This window comes from Mirounga leonina, unplaced genomic scaffold (assembly GCF_011800145.1).
Source record: "Mirounga leonina isolate KUSES-001 unplaced genomic scaffold, KU_Mleo_1.0 Mir_242, whole genome shotgun sequence".
In the NCBI taxonomy this organism is placed as follows: domain Eukaryota; kingdom Metazoa; phylum Chordata; class Mammalia; order Carnivora; family Phocidae; genus Mirounga; species Mirounga leonina.
This window is the reverse complement of record NW_023270627.1, coordinates 1,877,253-1,900,026: the sequence shown is the minus strand read 5'-3', so window position 1 is coordinate 1,900,026 and position 22,774 is coordinate 1,877,253. Positions and strand designations below refer to the sequence as shown.

Sequence of the window (22,774 nt, the reverse complement as noted above, 5' to 3'; positions counted from 1 at the left end):
ATTTTTAACTAGGTACTGAACATTCTACAGGCCATCAGAAATACAACTTATTCCAAACTAATCCTGTTTTCCCCAGAGGAAGGAGGTGGGTATGTTTCCCCTCCAGAACCCCACAGTTAACAGCCTCTCCATCTATCTACTCATTCCTGCCAGAGAAGCTAAGCATAACTTCACAAATCATCCTGAGTTGGTGACATAAAATCCATCCCCGAGCCTGACCAGCAACTCTGGGCAAACATAACTTCCAGATATCTCTGAAATCTATTCTAGAACACTGGTTTTCCTTCCTTCTGATGAAATCCGAGTCGTCTGTCAACAGCACAAAGACATCTCACCTGAGACCCCCTTCCCTGGTGCTTAGGTGATGATTCTCTGTGCTGTGGCCCACCACCAATGTACTCGCCTCTGCTGCTGAACATACGTGATTATTCGACACTTTCATCCTCCATCAGGGTCGGGGCTTCCTGAAGCCGGGGCCTTCACCTTACACAGACGTCCGTTAAATGTATACATGCCAGGAACCGTTCTGAGCTTTAAGCCAAAATAATAAAGTTCCTGTTCTACATTCCAATTGAGGCAGATGATGTTCAAGAAGAAATAAGTAGTATGAGAGGTGGTGATAAGCGTTAGGGAGAATAATAAGCAGAGTGGGAAGGGGGGAAGAGTGAAAGGCAGGGCTGTAGGACTATTCTCATGACACGGTCAGGCAAGTCCTCTCTAACAGGTGACACGTGAACAACTACCTGAAGAAAGCCAGGTTAAAGGCCCTCCTGCGCCCTTCCCAGCAATGAGATTAGTGACTTGCTTGTGGCAGTGACTCAACAAATATTTGCTACGTGAATGAATTAACAGGAAACATATTTCTAGATTTAATGTACGTAGCATTCCTATACAAATATTTCTGTTCTGGAAAATTATGTTAAACTTCGAAAGCAGGGACCATAACTATCACAATTAACTTAATAACTGCACCTATGAATCACATACTTTGAATGTGGACTAGCTGGAGAGCAATCGGGAAAAAAAAAAATGGAACTATCCAGCCAGATGGTGTCTGTGATCAAGGTCTTAAGTCAGACAGCAGCTGGGAAAAGAGCTCAAAATCACCTAATTACAGGGTCACCTCTGCAACATTTTCTGTAGAGAAGTTTTTCCAGAGGACAGCCTAGAACATGACTACTCCAATCATGTACTTTCCTTGACTTCTTCACCTTTATAGCCCTATCTCTAATTAGCTCTCTGAGACCCTAAATTTCCTATTTCTTAAAGGTTTTAGAATGCTTCCAGAAACTCTTAAAATTGCATTTATTTTCTTGACTGCTGAAGTAACTTCATGCCTTTCAAAGTCTTAAAACCAACTCCAAAAAATTGGATTTCTGACAGTGCCTACTTAATCCAATCAAATTCCTTTCACTTTAGATAACTGTGAAAATGGTTTCCTGGAACTTCAAAAGTGAAGTTGGATTTTTTTTTTTAAAGATTTTATTTATTTATTTGAGAGAGAGAATGAGATAGAGAGAGCATGAGAGGGGGGAGGGTCAGAGGGAGAAGCAGACTCCCTGCTGAGCAGGGAGCCCGATGTGGGACTAGATCCCAGGACTCCGGGATCATGACCTGAGCCGAAGGCAGTCGCTTAACCAACTGAGCCACCCAGGCGCCCTAGATTTTTTTTTTTTTTTTTTAACTCTCATCTAACTTGACCACCTGACCAGTGGACTTTACAAAGAGGTTTCCCAAATTCCTACTGAAGTCCAGGATTACTATATTTTTGTTACTACTGCCCCAGCTTATACACTTAGCAGCTACGTGAAATAAGCTCTCTAAAAGCTTTGTGTTAAAAGGGAGGAAGGTGAAAGAAAGGAAGGCAGGCAGGTAGGAGACAATAATTTTCTTCCTCGAAAGCGGAGGCACAGACATGAACATGCTGAGTTGTGCAGCTATGGGAACAGTCATTTTGGAACAGGGCCAAGTTAAGGTGGTGGTGCCTCCCTTTATTCAAAGCATTGACTCAACAACATTTGAGCTCCTCCCAGGTACTTACTAGGCACTGAAAATTCAACAATTAAACACAATTTCCTTCATGATCTTTGTTCTTAAAGTAATACATAAAAACACTGTTTTCATAAATGCAATGAATACTCTGCGTATGGGGGAAAACTTCAGTTTGCATACTCTAATAACGAATTTTTGATAAAGGATATAATCGCGCCTCTTATTTCTGCATTTTCCCATATCAGATCTGTGTTGCTATCATCATCTCCTAGGATCAGGTAGAGGAGGAGGCAGAAAGTCTCTGCTTGTTTATCACGTAGCAGGAACAATCACTCAGATTAACTGTCTTCAAAATATGAGTAGGGATTTTCCGGAAGAGAATGAGAGAAATTAACCATGAAGCATCAAACAATCTATTTATTCCATCTTGTACAAGTATGCTTCCCAACATTTTGAGAATAACTATCACTTTCTTGCCCTCAGCATCTCTTTGGCAAGCCAAAGTTTCAAGTTCCTTCAATCTTTTCAAAAACTACACATCATAGTTTTAAAATTTACATATATCCTTGCCATCAGTCCTTTATTTCTGGGGTTCCCCAGTGTTTTGACCGTGTCCTATTTAATCAGAAGAAGATCCAGGAGCCCTCATTTCCCGTTTTCCCACCTATCAAATGGAGAGGAATAAAATAAATATATTGAGGTTAAGTTGTTAATAGCGAAATGTAGAATCACTTATCTTTGTGTGTGTGTATATGGGTGTGCATGTGTATATACATGTGTGTATGTATGTGTGTGTATATGTGTATGTATATAAGCTTACACATATTTATATTAGGAAACATTGCCCATAATAGTAAACTGCAAATAACTTGGTAATTTTATTTTATCTATGTTGACAGGATATAAATGTATTTGAATAAGACAAATATGTGGGCAGCAAATCTTCTAATGAAGTATCAATGTACTAACAAATTGAACTAGTACAGGGGAATGCATCATTTATATCTGAACCACAGTGCATATACATGTAAGCCTAGCTGCTAGAATACTGATCCCAAAATACTATTAATATCAATAATATAATCTATGTCCAGGCTACTGAACATGAGCTCCTTCCATTTTAAGGGTTTCTCCACCCAGCAAGCAGAAGAAAAACCCAAGTTCTATCTAGTTATGAATCTATTAGGAGATTCTCCCACATTAATAATAAGGGTAACTAGAAATAATGCTCCCACCAACCCAAAGGCTACCTGGGTGCTAAGAAAGGTAAGGGGGAAAAGGGAAGGAAACCAATCTTTACTAAGTGGCTATGGACCAAACTGCACATAGATTTGTAGGCTAAACATATAATAGCCTGGTTCTGTATAAAAACAAACACCAATCTATTTGAAAACAACTTTTTCATCCTAGATCTCAAAAAATTCCCAGTAATAATTTTTGAAGGTCAACAAAGGCAAAATAGTCCAATATACAAACAACAACAAACAAACCCAAAACAAAACAAAACAACTTACTCTGACCTAGAACCAGCAGGGAAAAAAAAAAAAACAAAAAAAAAAACAGAAAGGAGAAACAGACCCACAAAAGTTCCTGATAGTGGAATTACCAGACGCAGATTATAAAACAACTCTGCATACTATATTTGAAGAAGAAGAAGAGGAAGAAAAAAAAAAAGCTTAAACATGATAAAGAGAAATCTATAAGAAGCAATTGTGTATAATTTGGTGCATTACCCTAAAGAATTTCTAACAATCAAAATTTAAAACCCAAACCGCTAAGAAGAAAATTATTAGATATGTATTGGAAGAAATTATCTAAATGCAGCTAAGGAAGAATTGAAAAAACAAAAAAGGAAAAAATAGAGAATTTCGGAAACATGGGGGACAGAATAATAACACCTAACATTTGTTTAATTGAATCCCAGAAGAATTGAAGGGAGCATTGAAAGACAGATAATATGTGAGGAAATACTAGCTGTAAATTTTCTAAAATTGATCATAGACACCCATCAACAGACACAAGAAGCTCAATGAACTGCAAGCAAGAAAAATAAAATTCTCACCAATCACATTATTACAAAATGGCCAAACACCAAAGATATGGAGAAAATCTTAACAGCAGATATAAAGTTTGCCTTCAAAAAACCAATAAACCAAAATATGAATTCGTACTAGCAAGAATATAAGCCAAAAGAGAGCAGGATATTTCAACTTCAATATGTTGAAAGACAGTATCAACATAGAATTCTGTAGCCAGCAACAATCTCTTCCAAAAATGAGAGCAAAACAAAGATTTTTCAGGAAAAAAACAAAAAACAAGCAAAAACCCCAAGAGAACTGCAACATAACATAAAAGTAACTTACAAGTAGGGGGGAGATAAGTAGAGCTAACATGTCCTAAGGTCCTTATATTGTTTCAGAGGAGAATAAAATATGAATTAGCACTAGACTTTGATAAACTTGCATATTCTAATTTCTAGAATAACCACTAAAGAATTGCAATATATTATTTAATCTTAAAAGAGAAAAGAAAAATAAGAAATTCAAAATAAAACAGAAACTTCAAAATAAAGGAGATTAAACAATAAATGTTATTAATTATATTAAACGTAAACAGACAAAAATTTCCAAATCTAACGATGGTGAACTAGCCTGTTTCAGGATCAGCTTTTTCACCCATGAGCAACAACCAGAAAAGCTGGACTAAGTACAGGTAACATTCGTGTGAAGGCACAGAAAGCCTCCAAGGCACGAGGACTCAAAGGGACAAGATCCCAGAGAGAAGGAAGTCCAGTGAGGTGAGCTCAATGTTTTGCACTGCTCTTCACCTTGAGGTTCTTTCTGCTTCTGAAGTACTGGCTGAGAGACTAAGGAGCTGCACAGAATTTCCATCAGTCTCAAAGGGCCAGGAGGACACAAATGGGTATCTGAGGCCAGCCAAGGAAGAGGGTCTGGAAAACACTATATGCTTTCAGATGGGGCCTCCAAAGGACTACATCGTGTGAGTAGGGGTGAAAAAGAGAAAGCCCAAGCATGTCAAGTGTGCAGGTGTGCTGCGCAGATTTCCTTTGAGAGAACGTGCTGTGGTGAGCACAGCTGAATGACAGCCCCAGCTGCCACACCTTTAGATCCACCACCATGTTCGCACAGAGGCCACACTTCCCCACTCTGGCCCAAAGCAGGATTCTGCTCAAGGGCAGTGTTTGCTTGGGAGCTCCTCAGTGGCCTCACAGAGACCTCCTTACATTGTGCTGCAGTCTGGCATCTTTCCTACCAAATCCTCCCTTCCCTCTCTTCTTTCACATATGTCAGACCTGCAGTGTGGTCTGAAGTCTTCCCCTGCATCTCCCCGCTCCCTTCTTTTTCATCCTTCACACAGGCATTTCTCCCAGTAAATCTCTGGCATGTCTAATGCTGTCTTGCCATCTGTTCCTGTTTTGGCATCTGTTTCTCAGAGAACTCGAACTGTTAAGTCAAGCATTAAAGAGACTAAGGCCTATCTTTAGGTAAAGGCAATCCCTGAACAGAGATGCAAAAATCCTAAATACAACAGAAACCAAACCTGGCAATATGTGAAAAGTTTCATATACTATGAAGAAGCTCGGTTTGGTCCAGTAATGCAGTGCTTAACAGCTGGAAAAATAAATCAATGTAATTCACTATATTAAGAGATTAAAGGAAAAAAATAAAAGGTTTATGCCAAAAGGTGCAGAAAAATTCAACACTTACTCATGGGAGAGATAGACAAATTCATGGATTAGAAGATTCAATTATTTCACATGTTTTCAAATAATGAAATATGGTAACTAATATAAAACCAATTAAAATTCCAACAGAATTTTTTTGTAGGTGTAGAAACTGAAAAACTGATTCTCAAAAGGTTTATGGTATTGCAAACGGACAAAAATAGCCAATCCAATCAGGAAAAACTGAAAGACCTACTCTACCAAATAGCAACATTTATTATATAATAATTAGAGTAATTAAGATCACAATCTTGCTGCAAAGAAAGTGACCAATGCAATAGAACAGAGGTTGGCAAACTGTGTGTAAAGAGGCAAACAGTAAATATTTTAGGCTTTGCAGAACGCATACGGTCTCTGCCACATATTCTTTTTTTTAAACAACTGTTTAAAAATATAGAACCATTCTTAGTTTGGAAGCTATACAGAAGTGAGGCACAGGCCAACTCCTAGAATAGAGGAAAAGTCCAGAAACAGACCTACACATATACAGATACTTTATGATCAAGGTGGTATTACAGAGCAGTAAAAAGAGCATACTTTCACTAAGTAGTGCAGGGTTAAATGCATATTCATATGGGAAAAAAATTAATCTTGACTTCATACTACATGTAAACATAGCCAATTACAGGTAAACTCTAGTTTAATTGTGTATGATAACACAATTCAGCATCTTGTAGATAACAGGGAAAATATCTTTGTGACCATGCAGTAGAAAAAATTCTTAAGTAGGACTCCCAAGTATTAGCCATAAAAGGAAAGACTGACAATTTAGACTAAATTAAAATTGGGAACTTCCCTTTATCAAAATCACTAATAAGAAACTGAAAGGCAAGTCACAGCTGGATATCTGATACAGATATAACTAATAAAATCCTCATCAAGAATATTTAAAGAACTCTTACAGATTTTCTTTAAAAAGAGCACTGATACCTAGTAACCAAATAAAAGGTAATCAAGCCCGTTAGTTTACAAGAAAATTAAAATTAACCCATATTCCATACCATTGTACACCTACTAGAATGACTAAAATTAAAAAGACTGACAAGTGCTAAATGTTAGTAAGGATATGGCATGACTGGGACTCTCACACCCTAAGGTTGAGTACATAAATCAGTACAATCACTTTGAAAAAAGACTTAGCAATATCTACTAAATGTAACTGTAAGCATACCTATGACTCAGCAATGTCACTCCTGGATAGACATAACCACTAGAAATAAGCACATTTGTGCCCCAAAATACGTATAAGAATGCTCATAGCTGCACTGGTTGAAACAGATTAGTGGGAAAATCTAACTAAAGCTGTGTATGTTCTCTTTGTTTTACATCAACTTTGGTGAGGTGTAACTTACATATGATAAAATGCACCCATTTTAAGTGCTCACTTCCTAAGTTTTGACAAATGTATAATCCCATGTAACCACCACCACAGTCAAGATATAGAACATTTCCATCGTGCTGGAGACTTCCCCTATGTGCCTTCCCAATCAATTCAGGCAACCATGAATTGGTTTAGATTTATCTTTCCTCTCATACAAATGGAATCAGACAGTCTGTACTCTTTTGTGCTTGGTTTCTTTCACTCATCAAAATGTTTTTGACAGGAAAAGCATGAGCAACAAAAGAAAAAGTACAGAAATTAGATTTCATCAAAATTAAGAACTTTTGTGCATCAAAGGACATTATCAGGAGAGTGAAAAAACAATCTACAGAATGAGAGAAAATATATGCAAATCACATATCTGATAATAATCTACTCTCTAGAATATATATATAGAACACTTACAACTCAAAAACAAAAAGACAAACAACCCAATAAAAAAAAAAAATGAGCAATGGACTTGAATAGACATCTCTCCAGAGAAGACACACAAATGGCTAACTAGCACATGAAACGATGCTCACCATCGCTAGTTATTAAGGAAATGCAAAGCAAAACCACAATGAGATCCCACTTCACATTCATTAGGTTGGCCATAATTCAAAAATGGAAAATAACAGGCGTTGATGAAGATGTAGAGAAATCGGGGCCTTCACACACTGCTGGTGGGAATAGAAAAATGTTGCAGTTGCTGTGGAAAACAGTTTGGCAGTTCCCCAAATGTTAAACAGAGAATGACCATAAAACACAGCAATCCCACTCTCCTAGATATATACCCCAAAGATATGAAAGCAGGGACTCAAACAAAAACTTGCATATGCAAGTTGGTAGCAGCACTAATCACAGTAGCCAAAAGGGGGAAAACGGTCCAAATGTCCACCGACGGATGAATGGATAAACAAATTGTGGTATATACATGCAAGGGAATATTATTCAGCCAGGAATGAATTACCGATACCTGCCACACATGGACAAAACTCAGAAACATTACACTAAGTGAAGAAGCCATTTGAAAAAGGTTAAATAAAATACCAGAATAGGTGAGTCCAAAGGGACAGAAAACAGACTGGTGATTATCCGGGACTCTGGGGAGGGGAGAACAGTGAATGACAGCTTAATGGAAATGGGCTTCCTTTTGGAGCAATGAAAATGTTTTAGAACTACATAGAGGTGGTAGATGTTCATACATGTCCTTTAATTCTGTACTAAATGCCAGTGAATTGTTCACTTTAAAATGGTGAATTTTATATTCTATGAATTTCGCCTCAATATAAGAAATGGTTTTTGAGATTGATCCAGAAGGCTGTGTGTATTCCACTGCATGGATATATCACAATTGGGTTATCTATTCATATGTTGATGAATACTTTGATTGAATCCAGTGTTTGCTGCTGATTATGAATAAAGCAGCTATGAATGTTCCGGTATAAACATTTTTGCAGGCAAATGTTTCATCTATCTTTGGTAAATACCTATGAGTGCCCTTACCATTTCATAAAAGTAAGTGAAAAATATCAAAAACAGTTCTATCAGTCATAAAATGCATAGGTATCAAAACTATTAACCACATCAAAGATGGAAATCAACTGCAAATAATAAAGCAGTGGTGCTGTATCCTTTGCTGCTGAACAGACTTAAGCCAATAGGACATGTTCAATTAGGAAGATGAAGAAGAAAAGTAAAGAACAAGTATGAAATGCTAATATTAGCTTAGCCAAAACTGTATCTGAAAGTTGAATTACGATCTTTTCAGACTCTTTACCATTCAGGGGAACAGAACCCTCTTTCTTACACATTTCCAAGGATGAATTATGAGAGTAAAGAATTGTCTGAGAAACCATGGTAGAAACCAGGAGGAAACCCTAGAACTAGATGGCTTGAGCCTGGAAGTCCAAGACTGTCCCTTGCTAGTTACTTAAACACTTCATGCCTCCGTTTCTGGAGGTGATACTATCCACCCCAGAAGGCTGATGAGTTAATCCGCACAAAATCTCAGGACAGTGCCTGGCACATTGTAAGTCAGCTGCCACCACTGCCACCAGCTTCTCCTTCTCCTCTTCCTCCTTCCTCAACATCATCACATCTCTACTTCCTAAGGTATCTTCAAGATAATGTCAAGACACCTGTGGATAGTCTACTGAATGGTATTAAAAATTATTAAAAATACGTAACTAATTAGTATATTTACCTACCTATCAGAGACACTCAAATTGTTTAAACTGTCAATATAGTTAAAAATGGGCCCCAAGGGGTTTAGTTAATGCCCAGAGACATCAGCAGAGACCCAGGGAACTCACTTAGTATTGCTACAGTTTAGAAATAATGAAACACGCTTCTATTGCCCTATTCCACACTATAGACCGTGGACCTGCCCATAATAAGAATTTCCTCTTACAACAAATTTTCAGGTCCATTTTTTAGTGTTATATTATTCTGAGGGAATAGGTTTTCAGCCTATTAATGGAAATTAGTGGCATAAAATACACTCAATTTTCTCAGCTTTCCAGAATTTACCTCTTCATTAAATGGAAGAATGTTTGGTCTCTAAGCATTTGGGTACTGTGTAGCTGGCATAAAATGATGAACTGGCCCAATTAGATTTTACTCTCAGGAATCTGGAAGTATTATGATGAGAGAGGAAGGAAAATAGAAGATACAGTGAGGGCTGTACCTTATACAGATGTCGGCTCATGAGAAAATCAGGTATAATCAAAATTAACTATGAAAGTCATTTAGATCCTCCAGTAAATACCAGAGTTTGGGTCTTTGGAAGATCAAAGCCAAGATCCTGTTATTGTTATTGTTATTGTTATTGTAGCTTTTCAGGTCCCAATTCTGGTGCCTGGGGAGCAGTTGCTCTTGACATTGAATTTGGAGATGCCCTGTTGGTTTTTTAGAATTAATACATCTTTCCTAAGGTGCTTTGTGGAAATTTCTATTTCTTGCCACTAAAAGAGCCTTGGTTAAAAAAATCCCAAACATAGGCTACACAGCTGTCCGGTCAGAAACAACTGCTATCACAAAATACAAATTTTTACCATACTGAGAAAATTTATCATATTCCCAGTGACTTTTTTTCTACTTTAATGCTTAAATATAGATTTTAATCCCAAAGTAGAAATCCAACAGTTACTTAAGCACCTAATAAAATGTTAAACACATTTTAAGATACTGGAAATGTCCCCACAATTAAACTGAGATAGAATTTTTACTCATGGAGTAAGCAGAAAAGAAATAATAGTAATTACAAACCTTCAATTGTTCTTATTTTGATTACTTATGAATATCTTCTCCAGAGATTTAAGGGACAACAGGGCAACAGCAAGACAGCAATTATCTACGAGCAACTATTATCACCGAAAAATATTTTTCTACTTTGATGGCCTTTTTATTGTAAATACTACTTTCATCATAATACAGAAAGCTAATCAACAAGAAAAAAATAATTTTAAAACACAAGACGGTACACATAGACAGTATATAAGAAACATAATAGGATGGGAAAGTTGGGTAAGGAGAATAATCAGAAAATTAAGTGGCAAAAGAGATTCCACTAAATTGCCAAAAGGAAAGAACACTAAAACAAACCCTTCCCACTGTTTCACAGAATTCTGGCATTGTAACAGGATCTCTTAGGAAGGAGTCTGAATAAAATTCTGGCAATTACTTCCTCTCCAGTGATTCTAGGCTTTGACTTGGATCATTACACTGGAGGCTGGGATTCTATTTCATTAAAACAAAATTTACATAAAAGGATTTTGTAATCTCACTAGGCTTGAAAATAAGTTTTAAGAGAAAATGAAACTGTAAAATAAAAAACATTTGGTTGATTAAAATGATAAACTAAATGTCGTTTGTCTCTAAATAGGTTGCATTGTCAAAAATGATCTATAAAGGAAATGTTTTCACATAAAATACGCTCTTATGGTTGGTTGATGGGTTGAGTTGGAATGGTATTTTTTTTTTCAAGATTTTATTTATTTATTTGACAGAGAGAGACACAGTGAGAGAGGGAACACAAGCAGGGGGAGTGGGAGAGGGAGAAGCAGGCTTCCCGCGGAGCAGGGAGCCCGAGGCGGGGCTCGATCCCAGGACCCTGAGATCATGACCTGAGCAGAAGGCAGACACCTAACGACTGAGCCACCCAGGCACCCCGGAATGGTATTATGAGTGCTATACTTTGGTGAACTAGGCCTCTGTGGACTAACCCGTGACCCCACTACCAACTGTGATGACAAGAGCAAACCTCGGTCCTGGGAGGCAAAGGAGGCAGAGCACTAGGCATTCCTTAAACTCAATGAACTTTCCGAGTCCACTGCTAGCCAGGTGTTCAGAATTGAGTAATAAGTGATGGCTGCTCCTATAAATGTTCAGGGCTTCTAAACTTAGGATATCCCTGACTTTTATGTGAATTCTTTGTCCTTAGGTATCCACAAATATGACAAATATGGAGCAAGCGTCTTTTTTTTTTTTTTTAAGATTTTATTTATTTGAGAGAGAGAGAGAGCAAGCAAGAGAGCACAAGCAGGGGGAGAGGCAGGCAGAGGGAGAAGCAGACTCCCCTCGGAGCAGGGAGCCCGCCGCAGGGCTCGATCCCAGGACCCCGGGATCATGACCTGAGCCAAAGGTAGATGCCCAACCGACTGAGACACCCAGGTGGCCCCTAAACCTCTTTGTTTTTAACTTTGTCAAGGCAGAGAAATATCACAGAATAATTTCATAACATACTAAATATATCCTATTTCATCCACTAATTCTTAACTTTACATAAGTCAAACAATTTTTCAAAAGACAGCATTATTTATTTTAAAGATTATTTATTTGAGAAAGAGAGACAAAACGTGCACGTGTGAGCAGGAGGAGGGGCAAAGGGAGAGGGAGAAAGAATCCTCAAGCAGACTCCCTGCTGAGCATGGAGTCTGACCCATGGCTTGATCTCACGACCCAGAGATCATGACCTGAGCTGAAACCAAGAGTCGGACGCTTAACCGACTGAGCCACCCTCGCGCCCCAAAAGACAGCATTATTTTTAAACAAAAATAAATGAAGAAAAGTAATAAAGAGAAGTAAGATGGCAGAGTTAAATGCAGATGAACTTAGACACCTGGTCTGGAAGTCCAGCTCTGTTCCTCAGCGGTGTGATCTTGGGCAAGTCATTTCACATCTTTCTCAGCCTGGATTTCCTCATCTACAAAATGGGGATACTGTCTCACATCTCTCAGCATTATTTTGAGTATGAAATAGGATAGTAACATATACTATGATGCCTGGCATGGATTAAGTCTTCAGCCAGACGATGAATAGAATTTATCCTGTGCGTTACAGGATGTTCTGCGCGTCTCTGGCCTCTACCCTAGATGCCAGGAGCACCATCCCCACTACCACCAATCGGGACAACCAAAAACGTCTACAGATACTGCCACGTGTCCCCGGGGAGGAAAGCTGTCCCCAGTTGAGAAGCCCTTTATTTAAAGAGACTGGACCTTGGGGTTTTGAAATCACCTTACACTGAAGATACATTAAAAAACAGTCATCTGAAGGAACGGTATTAAGGATATTATCTACTGAATTACTCTTTTGTTTTCCATTACGAGGGCACATGGGGGAAATTTGTCTCGGCTTCAGTGCTAACAGGATGCTGTTTTCTTACAGATAATGTGAAGCCTTAACTAAGCATATTTTTGTTTGTTCTTTGGCCACTAGAAAAGCTCAAAAGCAAATTTATAACCCAGTATAGGATCTACAGCACACATTTATGTATAGTAAATCTCCCCAGAAGTCAGTTTAATTCATTTTTTTTCACCAGGAACTTTTTAATCTTATTTTTTAATCTTATTACAATACATGTATTTCTCCATGTGGACACAAACCCTTTTTTGAATGAGGTCAGGTAAACATTAATAAATAACACAGGTATTTAAACTGTAATATTCCCCCAGCAGATCACTCCTGTCCAAATATGCTTCTGTCAGACCTCGATCTAGTTTTCCCTCCAAGTGTTTCAGTCTATTCTCTCTAGTCAAAGCAAATAACTAAACCCACTCGCTTCGGTGAGCTATGTCAGATACATACTCTGCATAAAGTTTTAGAACTGTTTCCCTACATTTATTAGAAGAAAATCTCTCCCAGTGGAGAGCAGAACAAGACAGGCATGAGATTCTAGATACTGTGTGTCATAGGCTGCCCAGGCACCAGCACATCATTCTGCAAGATGATGGGAAGACAGAGGACCCTCATCCTCCTTTCTCTTGCTGGTGCTGGTTTTGTAAGGTTTCCCTTTCCTCACTAACACCTGTTTCTAACCCGTGCCAAGTAACATTTGGAATTCATCCTGAACCCCAGCATATGACAGATGGTGACGCAAGACTGGCCCTTCTTGCACAACAGAGACAACTCTGAAGGGTCCTACACTCACAGATGACTTCTGATAATGCTAAAGGAAATGGCTTTCCTCTCATTTAACCCTCAGCATAACCATTCTGAGACTTCAAATCAGATATGGGTATTACCAAGCTGAGTGGACGAACAGGTGAGCGGATAAACAATCTGTGCTATATTCAAACAAGGGAAAACTACTCAGCAAAAAATAAAAAGATAGCACTGTTAGTACCTACACATACAATGTGGTGGGACCTCAAAAATACTATGCCAAGCAAAAGACACAAAAGAGTACATCTTGTATTATTCCATGTATAAGAAACTCTCAAAGAGGCAAAACTGATCTACAGTGATGGAAAGCAGATTAGTGATTGTCTAGGAACAGCAAAGGGGCACAAGGAAACTTTATGGGATGATGAAAAGGTTCATTTTTTTTTTTTTATTGAAGCATATAGTTAACATACAATGTTACATTAGTTTCAGGTATAAAACATAGTTTTTCTACTGAAAGGTTCTTTTTGGTATCATATCTTGATTGGGATGGTGGTTTCACAAGTTATATATTTATCGAAATGCACCTGAGGTATAACTATACACTTAAAATAGGTGCAAATATGGTATTCTTGTTAAAAATATGTAACTTCCAGCTAATGATGAGAAAACACCAGACAAAGCCAAATTGATGGGCAATCTACGAAATCACTGACTAGGACTCTTCAAAAGTGTTAAGGCCATGAGATACAAGGATAGACTTGAGGCTCTGTCACAGACTAGAGGAGACTGAAGAGGCAGGACACCTGAATGCAAAGTGGAATCCTGAAACAGAGAAAGGACGCGAGGAGAGACTGGTAAAACCCAAATAAAGTCTGTAGTTTAGATAGCAGTATTGTACCAATGCTAATTTCTTAATTTTGTTCACTGTGCCACGATTATGTAAGTTGTTGAACATTAGGGGAAGTCAAATGAAGGATATATGGAAACTGTGCTATTCTAGCAAGTTTTTTTTTGGTCTCAAATGATCTAGAAATAAAAGTTTTTAAAATGAGTGCATTTTATTGTATGTAAATTTTAGCTTATTAGAGTTCACATAAAATTAAAACAAAAATACGTGGACGTTATTAAGAAATATCCCTATCCCCAGCCTGATTCTCCTTTTAAACTCATTAAATATAATGCTTAAGTCAGGAGTAAGACTAACTATAAGAAGACCCAAAATGCTCTACTTCTCAATATTTGAGTCAATAAATCTACCAGATAAAACACACAGCACTTCTTACCTAAAAGAACTACTAAATTTAGATTACTAATTAAATAAAAATATCAGAATTAGTTTCCTCAGAATCATTTATGTTCCCCCACATAAATACTAATAACAATAAAGTCATCACATGTTCAAATCATGATGAGCCAATGGGATCCATAGAACTCTGAAGTTGACAGTAAAATTATTTGATTTCTAGGACTCTCGCATCTAAGAGTTATACATTTGGACTCCAAAAACTGTATCAGCTCATTTATTATTACTTAAAGAACAGAAAGATGTGTAGAAAAACATTCAGAGAAAAATTAAAACTTTTATAGCATACCTCCTCTGTTGCCATTTTCTTCATCCTACAATATAAAAAAATATATCCATATATGAATACTTATTTATAAACTCTAGTGAAATCACAGCAAGGCTCAACTCAATTCAAACCGCCCTCCCCAAGGTGTGCCAATAATAATCTCATTAAACGCCCTTTCCCAGAAGGAGGGAGCTTTCCTACACAGATAGGAGGGGAGGTTGAGAGGAAGACAAGGAGACAGGAACTATTTTGTGGGGTTTTTTTTCAAGTTACTTTAATTATTTCTCTTACCTTATATGAAAATTGAATTGCAGACTCTGGGGGATAAACAATAAAATGCCTTAATGTAAAACCAAAGCCTTGAGATGTTCTTTTCAACATAACTGTTTTGGGACCTGGCCAGGAGAATGTTTCATCTTCGGACGGTGATACAGTTTCACTTTGTTCTTTTCCATCTTTACTTTTTGATACCTAAAATAAAAAGATATTTAAAAGTTAACTCGATAACTCAATACACTTCGTCACTTAGAAAAAAATGACATGTAAAAATATAATAACCTGAGCGCAGATACAAACCTAAGGGAGAAAAAAGAATCAGACTCTTTGTATTATAACAAATCATGGAGATCATCAAAAACTAAATTTTTTTTCTAGAAAGGGATGCTATGAAAGTTAATCAGAAGCAAGGAAGAGCTCTTGGAAATTAGAAATATAATGGCTAAAATTTAAAACGCATTAGAAGGAATGAAGCTAACACCACAAAACAGAAACTATGAAAGAAGAGACATATAACTCTTACTAAGTAAGAACACTAAGACTGTTATCAGAGTCCAGCAGAAACAAAAGATAATTAGAAACTAATAGACAAGGCCTTCAAGTTCTGAGCACAAATTCAGTATCCATGTAGATAATCCTTCCACTCTCCTGGCTACCCAGTATTTTGATCTCCTCTCCTCCACTCTTGGTTTTCATCTGATCATAACTGAAAACCCTCTGCAGTTTCAAATCAAAGATCCCACTCTTCATTCCCTCTCATTCCTCAGCTCTTCTAAATCTGCAATCTGGGGCTGCCCCTCCCACCTCCTCCTTGTCCCTCACCACCCCATGTTCTCACTTCCCTCGTAAGCTAGCTTCAATTCACTCCTTTGCCTTTCTTGTACTTCCACAAAGTCGCCTGACAAAACCTAACGCTGGATAAATAATTAACATTGCCTACTCTGGACCTGTACCTAGGCACCCGAACATGAGTGGAGTTTAAAAAAAAAAAAACAAAAAACGAAGCTGTTTTCACTCTAAGTTCATAACCGCTAACCTCAAGGGAGCCTTTTAGTGTTGTCTGTCAATAATAATACAGTTCTCTCCAGCCCATTCATGCTAGATTACTATTACATCCCTTTTCTTCCATCCTCACTCTTAGCTAATGACCCTGCTTTCTATTACACTGAAAAAACATGAGGCATGAGATGAGAATTTAATCACTTGCCACATCTACCCAACTACCACCTGCAGCAGGGTCCATGTTCTCTTCACCTTCCTTCCCGTGACAATTCTGCTCCAATGGCCCTTTCTTCTAGGGCCCCTCCCTGTGTACTAGATCCCTTTTTTCTTTTTTAATTTTATTATGTTATGTTAGTCACCATACAATACATCATTAGTTTTTGATGTAGTGATCCACGATTCATTGTTTTCTTATAACACCCAGTGCTCCATGCAATATGTGCCCTCCTTAATACCCATCACCGGGCTAACCCATCCTCCCACCCCCCTCCCCTCTAAAACCCTGTTTGTTTCTCAGAGTCCATAGTCTCTCATGGTTCATCTCTCCCACCGATTTCCCTCCCTTCATTTTTCCCTTCCTTCTCCTAATGTCCTTCATGCTATTCCTTATGTTCCACAAATAAGTGAAACCATATGATAATTGACTTTCTCTGCTTGACTTATTTCACTTAGAATAATCTCCTCCAGTCCCATCCATGTTGATGGAAAAGTTGGGTATTCATCCTTTCTGATGGCTGAGTAATATTCCATTGTATATATGGACCACATTTTCTTTATCCATTCATCTGTTGAAGGGCATCTCGACTCTTTCCATAGTTTGGCTATTGCAGACATTGCTGCTATGAACATTGGGGTGCATATGGCCCTTCTTTTCACTACTGTGTCTTTGGGGTAAATACTCAGGAGTGCAATTGCTGGGTCATTGGGTAGCTCTATTTTTAATTTTTTGAGGAATCTCCACACTGTTTTCCAAAGTGGCTGTACCAACTTGCATTCCCACCAACAGTGTAAGAGGGTTCCCCTTTCTCCGTAGTCAAAGATGTGGTTCCTACAATTCTCCCTTCTCTTTCACATCATCTATTTTCTCTACTATAGTCCTATCAGCACACACACATTTTATAAGTTCTTTAATTTTAAACAACAACAACAGAATCGTGGAACCACATAGCCCTCTCCAGCTACCACCTTGTTTGTCTACTGATCCTTTAGAGCAAAATTCCTGGGAAGTTGACTATGGTTGCTCTCTCCAATTCTTTTCCTCGCATTTCTCTTGAATCCCCTTGAATCAGGCTTTTGTCTCCACAATTCCCTGATACAGCCCTGGTCAAGGTCACCAATGGCTTCCACACTGCTAAACTGAGCAATCAATTTTTAGTTCTTGTCTTGTGTGAAATATCAATTGGCTCAAGGATAGCTCTGTCCTTTTGAAAATTTTTCTCCACTTGAGTGTCCATACTGATTTTATTCCTAACTCATGGTCTATTTCTTCTGTCTTCCTTGTTACTACTTCACCTGCTAAACTTCTGAACTTAGGAATACACAGGGCTTAGTCCATGGACTTTTTGAGCTCTACTCTGTCTTTTGGTGATTTCATCCAGTCTCATGCTTTAAACTCCATCTATATACAGGCGACCCCCAATTTCCAACCTAATAGGTATCTCAAATTTATGTCTGCATTGCTACTAAGATTTCGTTTTAAATTACAACTCCAAGTTCATCTCAGCAGTTTTGAAATGTCACCTTTATCAAACAGCAAATACTTGAATGTGCTTAATTTAACTTTATTTTTTATTACGTTTCACTAGTGACCCTATCTATTCCTTCACAATGATTTGCTTCACATGAAGGTGTTAAAACTTAAAAATGCTCCTAAAAGCAATTTTTGCATGAAAAAAGATTTATTGTACTACGAGAAAAATAAATCCAAGAGACTTCTAAATCCTGAATATTTTCAGCACATAATCAACATATGGACTGCTACTAGTTATCTATTAATTTCATTTTCTTTTCTTTCTGGAAAGACAGCTAGATAGTAACATTCTCCAGCCAAACTTGCAGTGAGGGCAGTGGTGACCAAGTTCTACTCAATGGAATGTAAAGGAAAGTAGTATGCCAATATACAAAAATCAACTGTATTTCTACATACTAACAATAAGCAAATGGTACCTGAAAAAATCTTAAAATATGGTTCAAAATATGAAAAATAAGGACAAATCTGACAAGATTTGCAAGGCCTATGAACTGAAACTCCAAAACACTGCTGAGAGATTAAAAGAATATTTAAATAAATGGAAAGCTATACCATGTTCATGATTCAGAAGATTCTGTATTTCTATAATGTCAACTCTCCCCAAATTGATCTAGAAATTCAGTGAAATCCCAGTCAAAATCCCAGGAGATTTTTGTTTAGAAGTTAGCAAGCTGTTTCTAAAATTCACTTTAAAATGAAAAGAATCCAAATAGCCAAAACAAAGTTGAAAAAGAACAAAACTGGTGTACTTGCAGTACAAGACTTCAAGACTTATACAGCTACCATAATCAAGACTGAAGCCATCTATGAAGCCTGTGCGTTTGAAGCTAATTTATCATAAATGAATTTTAGTTTATCCTTCCTTCTAGGAGTTAGGGATTTTGCTAGAAAGAGGAAGTAACAGCAAACATCAACATGGGAGAGTCAAGCTGAGTCTCAAAGTGATCATATGATTAGGTAAAATCTTCAGGATAAAGGTTATTATTTGGGGCTGAATTACCCAAATAGTTAAGATTTAAGTGGTGACTGGATCCTCCTTTTGTGAATCAAATGAGAGAATCATTTTACACACGCACACAAGCCGTCCCCCCAATTTATTCAGTAAATAAATATTGAGCACCTACTATGTATCCAACACTGTTCCACCCAGTGAGGATATGAGGGTAAATAAAATATACATAATTTGTTTTCTAAATTAAGCTTCTTATTTTGACATAATTATAGATTCACGTGTGTTTGTAAGAAATAACACAGAGGGATCTCCTTAATCTTACACAATTTCCCTCAAGAGTCACATCCTGGAAAACTATAGTATATATCACAACAGGATAATGACATGGATACCATCCATTCATCTTATCCAGAGCAGTTTTACTCGTATCCTGTTTATGTTTAGTTCTACGCTGTAGTTTTATCACTTGTATAGGTTTGTATATTCACCGCCAGGTCAAGAGAGAGAAAAGTTCCATCACCATAGAATCTCTCCTGTGACCGTTTCATAATAAGCAAATCCCCCCTCACCCTTCACCCCTCACCCAGTCCCCGACCCTATGCAACCACTACTCCGTTCCATATTTCTATCATTTTGTCATTTCAAGGGCTATATACATGGAATAATATAGTCAGTAAGCTTTTGGGACTGTTCTTTTCACGCAGCGTAATTCTCTGGAGACTCAGCCAAGTTGCCACATGTGTCAACAGCTCATCCCTTTCGTTGCTGAGTAGTACCCCGTGGTATGGATGTCCACAGTTTGTTTAAAGGACATCTCCATTATTTCTAGTTTGGGGCTACTATGAATAAACAGGTTATGAACATTCATATACAGGCTTTGTGTGAACATAATTTCCATTTCTCCGGGATAAATGTCCAAGAGCACAACTGCTGGGTCAGAGGTAACTGCAATGGTTAGCTTTGTGAGAAACTGCCAAACTGTTACCCAGAGTGAATATACGATTTTATATTCCCAGGATGTATGAGTGATCTAGTTTCTTTGCTTCCTCGACAGCATTTGGTACTGTCATTATTTTTTATTTTAGCCACTGCTACAGGTGTGCAGTGATAGGTAGTGTGATTATAATTTGCATTTCCCTAATGGCTAATAAGCAACATCTTTTCATGTGTTGCCATCTCATTATATAACTGTAAAGCACAAAAGACTCTTCAAGACTTAAGATCAATAAACCCTTTCATGTTACACATGCGGAAACTGAGGCCCAGATTAGTTAAATGATTTATCTGAGATTACCGCTGGTTAATATCGGGGCAAGAATTAAAATCATGATTTCCTGAATCTGAAGATAGAATATCTCCTCTATGTCATATTAGTTTTCATCTCTTTTATTCTGTAGCCTGCACAGATTCTTTTCCCCAATAGCTCTCTAATTTATATTTTTAAATTTCATTTTCCTGCAGGACTCCGACTTTAGCACTTTAAAAATTGTACATGTATTAATTTTATATTGAGTGCATTATTATGACTTGGCCCCACAGCTCCCAAATATATTCAAGTTTTCTTTTCTTTTCCTTTGAATATAGAGATAACCCTCTTGTATTATGATTTCACGCTTCAAGTTCTGAACTAAGCCTGCTATGTCTTGTTCTACTGAGTTCTTCACTAAAATGGCGAGGACGAGACGAAGAAGAATAAGCAATTTCTTTTTTGATCCCTACAAACTTTTAAGATTTTTTGAATGCAACACAGTTCTGTTGCTTCTATTATTCCATCTTCCCAGAACATGACACTGAATCCTCTCCAGCCTCCTATCTTTTCCCTACAGGACAGAAGGGAGGGTTATACTTCTTTCCACACAGAGAAGATGAAAAGAAATACACATATGTGCCTTCTCTACTCTTTCTTCTACTTACCCACAGAGCCATTTGATCTGTTGCATTTTATAAGAAGGGAAAAAACGGCACACAGTGAAGGACACAGCAGTTACAGATCCTTCCACTAAGAAGACCCCTAATCCATGCCCCTCTCCACATGTCTCACCTCCCCACCGTGAGCACCAATCCATGTACTAAAAGCATCAGATGCAAGAAGTAAAAAAGCGACTAGAACAATAGCAGTTAAATTCCTGTGGATTAGGAACTGTCATTTGATCCCCTTAAAAGACTTCATAACAAGGTCACTTGATTGAATAAATAATAACTCAAGGTTAAAAGAAGCCAAAATAAAGGCCAAAAACTAACTCCATAAAACCCAGATATAACAATTAGACAAAGCAACCTAAAGGAGTGAAAGAAGGTACAGGGGGAAACAATCATATAACAATAAAGGAAATTAAAACCTCACACAAGAGAATGCAAACTGGCACGAGGTAACTTTTTAGGATAACGGAAATGTTCTAAAAGTAGACTGTGATCAAAGTTTCACAGTTGTATAAATTCAGTACAATTGAAATGTACACTTACAGTAGTAGGTAAGTTTTATAGTATGCAAATTACACTTCAATAAAGATATTTTTAAAAAGCTCAGGTAAAAAGTACAAAGTCTAAATGTTATCCTGGGCTGTCATGAAAGTAAACATGAGAGTTTTGAAAGAATGCCTGTACACACAATAAATACATAACCCCTCAGCTATCTGTTGTAACTACTTGTACTTTAAGTAGAATAGAGATAGCTTCCTAGTATATTCCAGGAATCATTCATGATAAAGCATACAAAAGCATTCATATTGTGTTCACCTTAAAAGATTCTAATATTGACTCTACCATATACCTAAGATTATGAGCCCTACTCCTACTTCTTTGAAAATGTTTTATTTCATCTTACCACCGACAATGTTACTAGTACCAGCTGTTTAAAGTAAGATTTTCTTCCTTATTTTAGGGCCAAACTTTTTAGAACTGAAGTAAAGCCTTTTTAAGATGTCACTTGCTGAGAAAACACAAGATTTGAATGTCTCCGTCCTTAGATTTTTTTTTTCCTTTTACATATTTGAAGCATTCTCACAGTTATGGCTGTCATCTGGCTTGATGTTTTTTCTTTCGTCACTTAGGGAGATGGCATGTGTGTGTGGGGAGGGGGGGAAGGACTCTGGAGCCAGTCTACCTGGGTCCTTGATTCTCTAGCTGTGGACCTTGGGCAAGTTCCCTAACATATCCGTGCCTCAGTGCCTCATCTTCACTATGAGGATGATAATAATAGTGCCTATTTCACATGCTTCTTAAGATTAAATGAGTTAAAGTTTATAAAGTGTTTAAAACAGTACGTCACACATACTAAGCACGAGATAACTGTTTTTAAAAAAAACCCACAGAGGTGACCAATAAGTAATGGCTTATCTCAAAAATGTACATGAAAACACTTTTCAGATACTCAGGAGAACAGTATATAAAACAGTTTTGTCTGAAGGGAAAAACAAAATCTTGAATATCCACTAAATTTCCTACTAGATTTTTACATACATCACAGCAAGTCTGATGGAGAAATGGGTTCACAGTGGTTGAGTAAAAGGTCAAAAACAAACAGCTAGTAAGTGACAAGCTAGCCTACTCTTTCTGCTCTATGTCATGAGCAGAAAAGAAACCACAATGATCATTTAGATATTACTTATTTTTATTCATTCATTCATTTATTTATTTATTTATTTATTTATTGAGAGCACGCGCAAGTGGGAGAGGAAGGGGCAGAGGGAGAGAGAGAATCCCAAGCAGGCTCCATGCCCAGCACAGAGCCCAA

The 22,774-nt window shown here is 37.5% G+C and overlaps 1 protein-coding gene across 1 annotated transcript in view; it reads right to left on the bottom strand.

Moving 5' to 3' along the window:
* ARHGAP21 (Rho GTPase activating protein 21) overlaps positions 1 to 22,774 on the bottom strand; it is a 124,612-nt gene that overhangs the window by 51,749 nt on the left and 50,089 nt on the right. The window contains 2 exon segments of the mRNA XM_035029499.1: positions 15,083 to 15,107; positions 15,353 to 15,532. Of these exon segments, the coding sequence (XP_034885390.1) occupies positions 15,083 to 15,107; positions 15,353 to 15,442 (115 nt within the window). The 5' untranslated portion in view covers positions 15,443 to 15,532.